The sequence below is a fragment of the Diadema antillarum genome, unplaced genomic scaffold (genome assembly GCF_040938485.1).
Source record: "Diadema antillarum isolate AM-2024a unplaced genomic scaffold, OU_Dant_1.0 seq00001299_RagTag, whole genome shotgun sequence".
Classification (NCBI taxonomy): domain Eukaryota; kingdom Metazoa; phylum Echinodermata; class Echinoidea; order Diadematoida; family Diadematidae; genus Diadema; species Diadema antillarum.
Genome location: NW_027272077.1, coordinates 1,022,010 through 1,034,998, shown reverse-complemented (window position 1 = coordinate 1,034,998; position 12,989 = coordinate 1,022,010). Strand labels below are relative to the sequence as shown.

Genomic DNA, 12,989 nt, shown 5'->3' with positions numbered 1-12,989 from the left:
ATGCAGACACGCTTATAGGAGTTAGTAGTATTTGTACTTTGTAGACCTCCCCCCCCCCCCCCCTCCCATTTCTAGTCTTTGTTGAGGGAAAGTCGGTATGTCCTGATGTAGGTTACTTCTGTGAGCTCCACTTTCAAAGTATAAAGGTTCCCGCTCCAGAACTTTGCACATTATCTAGGTCCATGATGTGGTCTTGAGATTTGACAGAGATAATCATTATGTTTAGAGGAGGTGCTAGGGCGTCTATGTTCAAGAAATCTAGTCCTAAGTGAGAGTTCTGTTTTACTAATGGACGATTCCTGACAATCATACTGGTGTTGTTTTACTTGGCAAGTAACCCTGTACAAGAGAACTGTGTTACCCTCTTTGTTGTGTCAATCGGCCCTTCGAATCACTGACGAAGTATCCTTATGTCAATTTGTCTGATTCAAACCAACCCACACTGACCAGCATTTAGTTTTCCTAATCTAATCATTCTCTTGAGCATTGGTGATGAGTATATGTTGTGTATAAACAAACAGTGCTTCATGGAGCTGAAACATTAAGTACCGACTACTGACAAATCAAAAATGTTCTTCTTCAGAATTAATGCGGTTGTGAGGCTCAGTGAGCATTCCTCATGGTTGCGCTTGAATAGACAGCCCTAGAAAGGTTGTGCTTTCTTTCAAATATTTAGAAAATAGTCCATTTTAAAGCTTAACATGATAACAGACTCCACAATTATAAACAAACAGTCAAAAACATTAAGGACAGATTATACTGCCTCACGTGAAAGGGGATTCCACAATTATATCCGTTATACTGCTTTTCAAGAGGAAACTTAACAAGTTTGGCACAAGGGGAATAGCCTTACTCCACTAGCCACTAGGATACTTTGTCAGTGCATAGTTGTGACGAAAGTCAAAACTGAGAAGAAAGATATCACTGATCCCTTGTACAGGATTACTTCAGAAAGGAAGAAAGGTGCATGCCACGAATCGTCCATTGGTGTAACAGAACGTTCGTTTTAATTAGGAACAGATTCATTGAACACAGACATTTCAGCTTCACCTCTTTTCTGACGGGTCATTCTACTGACAAAGACTTTAGAGCTGACATCATATCCCGTTGAGGACGGGTCCCTAGCATATTTGGGCAAGTGTCTGCAGCGGAGAATGCGTATTGTTACAAACTCAGCCAGCCTTCAACAACGGGAATTCAGTAGTTAACATTTGTATTGAGATCGGAGGGTTAGAACTATAATTTTGGGTTTCTTCTATGTTCGCCTACTACACCATACCTCCGGAACTACAAACAACTCCGGCGTCTTCTACATGTCCGCAGTTATGCGTTCCAAATTCACGATGCTGACAGTCAGCTAGGTTGTCTTCGTTTCCAGAACAGCTCACATCATCCAGTAAGATTTCGCCAGAGCCCTGTCCAAATCTCGCGCAGCAAGGAGCTTGCAAGGCCTCTTGGTATCCAAGCATTCTACACACAACGTTAGCGTCATCTATACCCCAGGAGTCGTCACACACGGTGCCCCACTCTCCGTTGTTCCGGACCTCAACTCGTCCCTCATTGGCACTCCCTCCACCCACAAGACGAACTTCATACTCTGCTGGCACTTGTACACGAAAAAGAAGAAGAATTAGTCTCTAACGCAACTCCTCCTTGACTGCATGCTATGTCACCGCTGGAAAAAAAACAAAATAAGGAGATCTGTGCTCAAACATATTTCGTTATTTTTCCCGAGAATCTCAAAAGAAATAAAAAGTTCAGATTTTGTTTAGCAATTTAACTTTCATTAACGCTTTAGTTCGGTAAGATTTAGAGTTTCGCGCCGAGCGTAGGGCGACTGTCACGTCCAACAACAACAAAAAAGGGATCACAAGTACAATACCACAAAATACCAAGAAAGAGTACCACATATGATGCATTTCTTGATTCATTACATTGTGAAATCAAAATTATCATGACTTAACCCTAACTTACCTGGGGGAGGGGGGGGGGCATAATGCCCCCCCCCCCCCTTGACGAATTCCGTGACCATTCCGGCGCGCAAAATTTTTTGACCGCGCCGCTCGCTGACTTTTTACTTTCAAGTCTCGCGCAACTTTTGAGACCAAATTTGTCGCGCCCGGGCATACCGTTCCGAAGCAACGCCCCTTCAAAAAATTTTCGTCAACCCCAAAATTGCTCAAAAACGTGATTTTGTGTACAAAGTCAATACAAATTGTGTTTTTTCAATTAATTCATATAAAGATTCATATTTTTGATTTTAATGGCTGAAATCAATTTGTTTTAGTATAATTATGCTTCAAAATATGTGTATGACAAATTCTGCTGAAAAAAACAACAAAAACAAAAGTTCGAAAAAACAAAGAAATACATTAAAAATTGATAAAACAACAAAAACAAAAGTTCGAAAAAACAAAGAAATACATTAAAAATTGATAAAACAATAAAAAAACATAAGAAATTAATTTAGATACTGCTTTTTTTTACGCACAAATGTTCGGAATGTCACTAGGAATATTTACACCAAAAATCAGCATTCCAAAAGCTTTTATAAGCCAATTACAGACGAAAATGAGGTTTTTTTTTGCATATATTTGAATAATTAATTAATTTAAAATAGAAAATGCAAATTTTTTGAAAATAACTTAGTAGTCTTGTAGATTACATCCGGCTTTATGTTAATGCAAAATTTTGCGGCGATCGCGCGATCAACGGCCAAGATCTGAAGGGGGGCCATAATGCCCCCCCCCCCCCCCCCCAGGAATTCAAGCTCGCTAAATAGCCCAGGTAAGTTAGGGTTAATATATTAGCAGCAGATATTGATTTGCGATAACAATTCACCCATACATCATAATTCACGTAAAAGAGTTACAGCTTCTCGCTCTTGGAAATTCATCAAAAATTAGGGTTACTCTTTTAATCTCAACAACAGAAAACTTAAACTGTGATATTTTTAGGTTTTAACGTAACAGACTTCGTCAACATTACGGAATGACCCATCTTCGGCTTAATCATCCCAATGTCGATAAGCTTGTAGGATTTAATATTAGTTTGTACTTTGTAGACACCCCCCCCCCCCATTTCCAGTCTTTGTTGAAGGAAATTCGGTATGTCCTGATGTAGGTTACTTCTGTGAGCTCCACTTTCAAAGTATAAAGGTTCCCGCTCCGGAACTTTGCACATTATCTAGGTCCATGAGGTGGTCTTGAGATTTGACAGAGATTGTTATGTTTAGAGGAGGTGCTAGGGCGTCTGTGTTCAAGAATTCTAGTCCTAAGTGAGAGTTCTGTTTTACTAATGGACGATTCCTGACAATCATCCTGGTTTTGTTTTACTTGGCAAGTAACCCTGTACAAGAGACCTGTGTTGCCCTCTTTGTTGTGTCAATCGGCCCTTCGAAGCACTGACGAAGTATCCTTATGTCAACTTGTCTGATTCAAACCAATCCACACTGACCAGCAACTCGTTTTCTAATCTAATCATTCTCTTGAGCATTGGTGATGAGTATATGGTGTATAAACAAACAGTGCTTCATGGAGCTGAAACAGTAAGTACCGACTACTGACAAATCAAAAATGTTCTTCAGAATTACTGCGGCTGTGCTCAGTCAGCATTCCTCATGGTCGCACAGCCCTAGAAAGAAAACAGTCCAACATGATAACAGACTCCACAATTATATCAAAAGGACAGATTATACTGCCTCACGTGAAAGGGGATTCCGTTGCTTTCAAGAGGAAACTTAACAAGTTTGGCACAAGGGGAATAGCCTTACCCCACTAGCCACTAGGATACTTTGTCAGTGCATAGTTGTGACGAAAGTCAAAACTGAGAAGAAAGATATCACTGATCCCTTGTACAGGATTACTTCAGAAAGGAAGAAAGGTGCGTGCCACGAATCGTTCATTGGTGTAACAGAACGTTCGTTTTAATTAGGAACAGATTCATTGAACACAGACATTTCAGCTTCACCTCTTTTTTTGACGGGTCATTCTACTGACAAAGACTTTAGAGCTGACATCATATCCCGTTGAGGACGGGTCCCTAGCATAGTTGGGCAAGTGTCTGCAGCGGAGGATGCGTATTGTTACAAACTCAGCCAGTCTTCAACAACGGGAATTCGGTAGTTAACATTTGTATTGAGATCGCAGGGTTAGAACTATTTTCGGGTTTCTTGTATGTTCGCCTACTCCACCATACCTGTGGAACTACAAACAACTCCGGCGTCTTCTACATGTCCGCAGTTATGAGTTCCAAATTCACGATGCTGACAGTCAGCTAGGTTGTCTTCGTTTCCAGAACAGCTTACATCATCCAGTAAGATATCGCCAGAGCCCTGTCCAAATCTCGCGCAGCAAGGAGCTTGCAAGGCCTCTTGGTAACCAAGCATTCTACACACAACGTCAGCGTCTTCTAGACCCCAGGAGTCGTCACACACGGTGCCCCACTCTCCGTTGTTCCGGACCTCAACTCGTCCCTCATTGGCACTCCCTCCATCCACAAGACGAACTTCATACTCTGCTGGCACTTGTACACGAAAAAGAAGAAGAATTAGTATTTAACGCAACTCCTCCTTGACTGCATGCTATGTCACCGCTGGAAAAAACAAAATAAGGAGATCTGTGCTCATACATATTTCCTTATTTTTCCCGAGAATCTCAAAAGAAATAAAGAGTTCAGACTTTCTTTTTAGCCATGTAACTTTCATTAATGCTTTAGTTCGGTAAGATTTAGAGTTTCGCGCCGAGCGTAGGGCGACTGTCACGTCCAACAACAACAAAAAAGGGATCACAAGTACAATACCACAAAATACCTAGAAAGAGTACCACATATGATTCATTTCTTGATCCATTACATTGTGAAATCAAAATTATCATGACTTAATATATTAGCAGCAGATATTGATTTGCGATAACAATTCACCCATAAAATACATCATAATTCACGTAAAAGAGTTACAGCTTCTCGCTCTTGGAAATTCATCAAAAATTAGGGTTACTCTTTTAATCTCATCAACAGAAAACTTAAACTCTGATACTTTTAGGTGTTAACGTAACAGACTTCGTCAACCTTACGGAATGACCCATCTTCGGCATAATCATCCAAATGTAGATGTGCTTATAGGAGTTAATATTAGTTTGCCTTTGTAGACCCTCCCCCCCCCCCCCCCACATCTCGTCTTTGTTGAGGGATTATGTCCTGATGTAGGTTACTTCAATCTTCTGTGCTCCACTTTCAAAGTATAAAGTTTCCCGCTCCGGAACTTTGCACATTATCTACGTCCATGAGGTGGTCTTGAGATTTGACAGAGATTGTTATGTTTAGAGGAGGTGCTAGGGCGTCTGTGTTCAAGAAATCTAGTCCTAAGTGAGAGTTCTGTTTTACTAATGGACGATTCCTGACAATCATCCTGGTTTTGTTTTACTTGGTAAGTAGCCATGCACAAGAGACCTGTGTTGCCCTCTATGTTGTGTCAATCGGCCCTTCGAAGCACTGACGAAGTATCCTTATGTCAACTTGTCTGATTCAAACCAATCCACATTGACGAGCATCTCGTTTTCTAATCTAATCATTCTCCTGAGCATTGGTGATGAGTACATGGTGTATTTCACAAACTGTGTTTAATTCGGTTAAAACGGTAAGAACTACTGACAAATCAAAAAAGCTCTTCAGGACTGAGGCTATGCTCAATTGGGCGTTCCTCAGGGTCACACAGCCCTACAAAGAAAATAGTCCAACATCATAACAGACTCCGCAACTATATCAAAAGGACCGATGCTTTGCGGAGGAAACTTAACAAGTTTGATACAAGGGGAATAACCTTACCCCACTAGCCACTAGGACACTTCGTCAGTGCCTAGTAGTGACAAAAGTCAAAACTGAGAAGAAAGATATCACTGATCCCTTGTACAGGATTATTTAAAAAATGAAGGTAATTAAAGGTGCATGTCACGAATCGTTCATTGGTGAAACAGAACGTTCGTTTCAATTAGGAACAGATTCATTGAACACAGATATTCCAGCTCCGCCTCTTTTCTGACGGGTCATTCTATTGATAAAGACTTTAGAGCTGACATCTTATTCCGTTGAGGACGGGTCGATGGTATATTTGGGTAACTGTCTGCAGTGGGAAATGCGTGTTGTTACAAAATCAGTCTTTCTTCAACAACGGGAATTCGGTGGTTAACATTTGTATTGAGATCGAAGGTTTAGAACTATTTTCGGGTTTCTTGTATGTTCGCCTACTCCACCATACCTGTGGAACTACAAACAACTCCGGCGTCTTCTACATGTCCGCAGTTATGAGTTCCAAATTCACGATGCTGACAGTCAGCTAGGTTGTCTTCGTTTCCAGAACAGCTTACATCATCCAGTAAGATATCACCAGAGCCCTGTCCAAATCTCGCGCAGCAAGGAGCTTCCGAGGCCTCTTGGTAACCAAGCATTCTACACACAACGTTAGCGTCTTCTAGACCCCAGGAGTCGTCACACACGGTGCCCCACGTTCCGTTGTACCGAACCTCAACTCGCCCTTCATTGGCACACCCTCCATCCACAAGACGAACTTCATACTCTTTTGGCAATAGTACAAGAAAAATAAGTAGAATCGGGGAACAGTACAACTCCCTCTTACTGCTTACTTCAATTTAACGTTTAATGTCAATCTTTAAAGAAATAGAAATCTGTATGTGACAACACTTGCTCTTCTAAACTTCAGATATTAGAAAATGTAAAATTTCTTTTGTTGCATTTTACTCTCTGGTTACTTTATTATAACGGTAGAGTATAAAGAAATTAAGTGATTATAACACGTAATAGAATGTCACAACATACCATTGCATGGAGAAGTAGTGCCACGAAAGAGGCCTATTCTGTTTACTTTAAACGCAAAATTTACGCAATCATAACATGCAGTAATACACAGTATTGATATTTATTACAAGAATGTCTTCTCACCTAATTGGACATACAGTGCTCATTCCATCAGAGTTATAACAGCATGCAATACAAGCATCACAAGTTCACAACGTTTAGGGAAGAGAGGCCACACATGATGCATATCTTTTTTTCTTCATAATTTGAAATTGAATTCATGAAATAATGTAAAAAGTAAACAAATTTTGACATTTTTAGGTAATTGTCCTCTAACTTGATACAAAAAACACACATTTCTGTTGCCTACGTCAATATACCTGTGGGACGGCAAACAACTCCCGCGTCTTCATTATGTCCACAATTATGAGTTCCAAATTCACGATGCTGGCAGTCAGCTAGGTTGTCTTCGTTTCCAGAACAGCTCACATCATCCAGTAAGATTTCGCCAGAGCCCTGTCCAAATCTCGCGCAGCAAGGAGCTTGCAAGGCCTCTTGGTAACCAAGCATTCTACACACAACGTCAGCGTCTTCTAGACCCCAGGAGTCGTCACACACGGTGCCCCACTCTCCGTTGTTCCGGACCTCAACTCGTCCCTCATTGGCACTCCCTCCATCCACAAGACGAACTTCATACTCTGCTGGCACTTGTACACGAAAAAGAAGAAGAATTAGTCTCTAACGCAACTCCTCCTTGACTGCATGCTATGTCACCGCTGGAAAAAACAAAATAAGGAGATCTGTGCTCATACATATTTCCTTATTTTTCCCGAGAATCTCAAAAGAAATAAAGAGTTCAGACTTTCTTTTTAGCCATGTAACTTTCATTAATGCTTTAGTTCGGTAAGATTTAGAGTTTCGCGCCGAGCGTAGGGCGACTGTCACGTCCAACAACAACAAAAAAGGGATCACAAGTACAATACCACAAAATACCTAGAAAGAGTACCACATATGATTCATTTCTTGATCCATTACATTGTGAAATCAAAATTATCATGACTTAATATATTAGCAGCAGATATTGATATGCGATAACAATTCACCCATAAAATACATCATAATTCACGTAAAAGAGTTACAGCTTCTCGCTCTTGGAAATTCATCAAAAATTAGGGTTACTCTTTTAATCTCATCAACAGAAAACTTAAACTCTGATACTTTTAGGTGTTAACGTAACAGACTTCGTCAACCTTACGGAATGACCCATCTTCGGCATAATCATCCAAATGTAGATGTGCTTATAGGAGTTAATATTAGCTTGCCTTTGTAGACCCTCCCCCCCCCCCCCACATCTCGTCTTTGTTGAGGGATTATGTCCTGATGTAGGTTACTTCAATCTTCTGTGCTCCACTTTCAAAGTATAAAGTTTCCCGCTCCGGAACTTTGCACATTATCTACGTCCATGAGGTGGTCTTGAGATTTGACAGAGATTGTTATGTTTAGAGGAGGTGCTAGGGCGTCTGTGTTCAAGAAATCTAGTCCTAAGTGAGAGTTCTGTTTTACTAATGGACGATTCCTGACAATCATCCTGGTTTTGTTTTACTTGGTAAGTAGCCATGCACAAGAGACCTGTGTTGCCCTCTATGTTGTGTCAATCGGCCCTTCGAAGCACTGACGAAGTATCCTTATGTCAACTTGTCTGATTCAAACCAATCCACATTGACGAGCATCTCGTTTTCTAATCTAATCATTCTCCTGAGCATTGGTGATGAGTACATGGTGTATTTCACAAACTGTGTTTAATTCGGTTAAAACGGTAAGAACTACTGACAAATCAAAAAAGCTCTTCAGGACTGAGGCTATGCTCAATTGGGCGTTCCTCAGGGTCACACAGCCCTACAAAGAAAATAGTCCAACATCATAACAGACTCCGCAACTATATCAAAAGGACCGATGCTTTGCGGAGGAAACTTAACAAGTTTGATACAAGGGGAATAACCTTACCCCACTAGCCACTAGGACACTTCGTCAGTGCCTAGTAGTGACAAAAGTCAAAACTGAGAAGAAAGATATCACTGATCCCTTGTACAGGATTATTTAAAAAATGAAGGTAATTAAAGGTGCATGTCACGAATCGTTCATTGGTGAAACAGAACGTTCGTTTCAATTAGGAACAGATTCATTGAACACAGATATTCCAGCTCCGCCTCTTTTCTGACGGGTCATTCTATTGATAAAGACTTTAGAGCTGACATCTTATTCCGTTGAGGACGGGTCGATGGTATATTTGGGTAACTGTCTGCAGTGGGAAATGCGTGTTGTTACAAAATCAGTCTTTCTTCAACAACGGGAATTCGGTGGTTAACATTTGTATTGAGATCGAAGGTTTAGAACTATTTTCGGGTTTCTTGTATGTTCGCCTACTCCACCATACCTGTGGAACTACAAACAACTCCGGCATCTTCTACATGTCCGCAGTTATGAGTTCCAAATTCACGATGCTGACAGTCAGCTAGGTTGTCTTCGTTTCCAGAACAGCTTACATCATCCAGTAAGATATCGCCAGAGCCCTGTCCAAATCTCGCGCAGCAAGGAGCTTCCGAGGCCTCTTGGTAACCAAGCATTCTACACACAACGTTAGCGTCTTCTAGACCCCAGGAGTCGTCACACACGGTGCCCCACGTTCCGTTGTACCGAACCTCAACTCGCCCTTCATTGGCACACCCTCCATCCACAAGACGAACTTCATACTCTTTTGGCAATAGTACAAGAAAAATAAGTAGAATCGGGGAACAGTACAACTCCCTCTTACTGCTTACTTCAATTTAACGTTTAATGTCAATCTTTAAAGAAATAGAAATCTGTATGTGACAACACTTGCTCTTCTAAACTTCAGATATTAGAAAATGTAAAATTTCTTTTGTTGCATTTTACTCTCTGGTTACTTTATTATAACGGTAGAGTATAAAGAAATTAAGTGATTATAACACGTAATAGAATGTCACAACCTACCATTGCATGGAGAAGTAGTGCCACGAAAGAGGCCTATTCTGTTTACTTTAAACGCAAAATTTACGCAATCATAACATGCAGTAATACACAGTATTGATATTTATTACAAGAATGTCTTCTCACCTAATTGGACATACAGTGCTCATTCCATCAGAGTTATAACAGCATGCAATACAAGCATCACAAGTTCACAACGTTTAGGGAAGAGAGGCCACACATGATGCATATCTTTTTTTCTTCATAATTTGAAATTGAATTCATGAAATAATGTAAAAAGTAAACAAATTTTGACATTTTTAGGTAATTGTCCTCTAACTTGATACAAAAAACACACATTTCTGTTGCCTACGTCAATATACCTGTGGGACGGCAAACAACTCCCGCGTCTTCATTATGTCCACAATTATGAGTTCCAAATTCACGATGCTGGCAGTCAGCTAGGTTGTCTTCGTTTCCAGAACAGCTCACATCATCCAGTAAGATTTCGCCAGAGCCCTGTCCAAATCTCGCGCAGCAAGGAGCTTGCAAGGCCTCTTGGTAACCAAGCATTCTACACACAACGTCAGCGTCTTCTAGACCCCAGGAGTCGTCACACACGGTGCCCCACTCTCCGTTGTTCCGGACCTCAACTCGTCCCTCATTGGCACTCCCTCCATCCACAAGACGAACTTCATACTCTGCTGGCACTTGTACACGAAAAAGAAGAAGAATTAGTCTCTAACGCAACTCCTCCTTGACTGCATGCTATGTCACCGCTGGAAAAAACAAAATAAGGAGATCTGTGCTCATACATATTTCCTTATTTTTCCCGAGAATCTCAAAAGAAATAAAGAGTTCAGACTTTCTTTTTAGCCATGTAACTTTCATTAATGCTTTAGTTCGGTAAGATTTAGAGTTTCGCGCCGAGCGTAGGGCGACTGTCACGTCCAACAACAACAAAAAAGGGATCACAAGTACAATACCACAAAATACCTAGAAAGAGTACCACATATGATTCATTTCTTGATCCATTACATTGTGAAATCAAAATTATCATGACTTAATATATTAGCAGCAGATATTGATATGCGATAACAATTCACCCATAAAATACATCATAATTCACGTAAAAGAGTTACAGCTTCTCGCTCTTGGAAATTCATCAAAAATTAGGGTTACTCTTTTAATCTCATCAACAGAAAACTTAAACTCTGATACTTTTAGGTGTTAACGTAACAGACTTCGTCAACCTTACGGAATGACCCATCTTCGGCATAATCATCCAAATGTAGATGTGCTTATAGGAGTTAATATTAGCTTGCCTTTGTAGACCCTCCCCCCCCCCCCCACATCTCGTCTTTGTTGAGGGATTATGTCCTGATGTAGGTTACTTCAATCTTCTGTGCTCCACTTTCAAAGTATAAAGTTTCCCGCTCCGGAACTTTGCACATTATCTACGTCCATGAGGTGGTCTTGAGATTTGACAGAGATTGTTATGTTTAGAGGAGGTGCTAGGGCGTCTGTGTTCAAGAAATCTAGTCCTAAGTGAGAGTTCTGTTTTACTAATGGACGATTCCTGACAATCATCCTGGTTTTGTTTTACTTGGTAAGTAGCCATGCACAAGAGACCTGTGTTGCCCTCTATGTTGTGTCAATCGGCCCTTCGAAGCACTGACGAAGTATCCTTATGTCAACTTGTCTGATTCAAACCAATCCACATTGACGAGCATCTCGTTTTCTAATCTAATCATTCTCCTGAGCATTGGTGATGAGTACATGGTGTATTTCACAAACTGTGTTTAATTCGGTTAAAACGGTAAGAACTACTGACAAATCAAAAAAGCTCTTCAGGACTGAGGCTATGCTCAATTGGGCGTTCCTCAGGGTCACACAGCCCTACAAAGAAAATAGTCCAACATCATAACAGACTCCGCAACTATATCAAAAGGACCGATGCTTTGCGGAGGAAACTTAACAAGTTTGATACAAGGGGAATAACCTTACCCCACTAGCCACTAGGACACTTCGTCAGTGCCTAGTAGTGACAAAAGTCAAAACTGAGAAGAAAGATATCACTGATCCCTTGTACAGGATTATTTAAAAAATGAAGGTAATTAAAGGTGCATGTCACGAATCGTTCATTGGTGAAACAGAACGTTCGTTTCAATTAGGAACAGATTCATTGAACACAGATATTCCAGCTCCGCCTCTTTTCTGACGGGTCATTCTATTGATAAAGACTTTAGAGCTGACATCTTATTCCGTTGAGGACGGGTCGATGGTATATTTGGGTAACTGTCTGCAGTGGGAAATGCGTGTTGTTACAAAATCAGTCTTTCTTCAACAACGGGAATTCGGTGGTTAACATTTGTATTGAGATCGAAGGTTTAGAACTATTTTCGGGTTTCTTGTATGTTCGCCTACTCCACCATACCTGTGGAACTACAAACAACTCCGGCATCTTCTACATGTCCGCAGTTATGAGTTCCAAATTCACGATGCTGACAGTCAGCTAGGTTGTCTTCGTTTCCAGAACAGCTTACATCATCCAGTAAGATATCGCCAGAGCCCTGTCCAAATCTCGCGCAGCAAGGAGCTTCCGAGGCCTCTTGGTAGCCAAGCATTCTACACACAACGTTAGCGTCTTCTAGACCCCAGGAGTCGTCACACACGGTGCCCCACGTTCCGTTGTACCGAACCTCAACTCGCCCTTCATTGGCACACCCTCCATCCACAAGACGAACTTCATACTCTTTTGGCAATAGTACAAGAAAAATAAGTAGAATCGGGGAACAGTACAACTCCCTCTTACTGCTTACTTCAATTTAACGTTTAATGTCAATCTTTAAAGAAATAGAAATCTGTATGTGACAACACTTGCTCTTCTAAACTTCAGATATTAGAAAATGTAAAATTTCTTTTGTTGCATTTTACTCTCTGGTTACTTTATTATAACGGTAGAGTATAAAGAAATTAAGTGATTATAACACGTAATAGAATGTCACAACATACCATTGCATGGAGAAGTAGTGCCACGAAAGAGGCCTATTCTGTTTACTTTAAACGCAAAATTTACGCAATCATAACATGCAGTAATACACAGTATTGATATCTATTACAAGAATGTCTTCTCACCTAATTGGACATACAGTGCTCATTCCATCAGAGTTATAACAGCATGCAATACA

The 12,989-nt window shown here is 40.7% G+C and overlaps 1 protein-coding gene across 1 annotated transcript in view; it reads right to left on the bottom strand.

The window, feature by feature from the left end:
* LOC139708085 (scavenger receptor cysteine-rich domain-containing protein DMBT1-like) overlaps window positions 1-12,989 on the bottom strand; it is a 58,103-nt gene that overhangs the window by 23,650 nt on the left and 21,464 nt on the right. The window contains exons 9-15 of the mRNA XM_071620068.1: window positions 12,236-12,553; window positions 10,182-10,508; window positions 9,245-9,562; window positions 7,191-7,517; window positions 6,254-6,571; window positions 4,198-4,524; window positions 1,280-1,606 (exon numbers count right to left, since the gene is read on the bottom strand). Coding sequence (XP_071476169.1) covers window positions 1,280-1,606; window positions 4,198-4,524; window positions 6,254-6,571; window positions 7,191-7,517; window positions 9,245-9,562; window positions 10,182-10,508; window positions 12,236-12,553 — 2,262 coding nt within the window. The remainder of the gene's footprint in view (window positions 1-1,279; window positions 1,607-4,197; window positions 4,525-6,253; window positions 6,572-7,190; window positions 7,518-9,244; window positions 9,563-10,181; window positions 10,509-12,235; window positions 12,554-12,989) is intronic.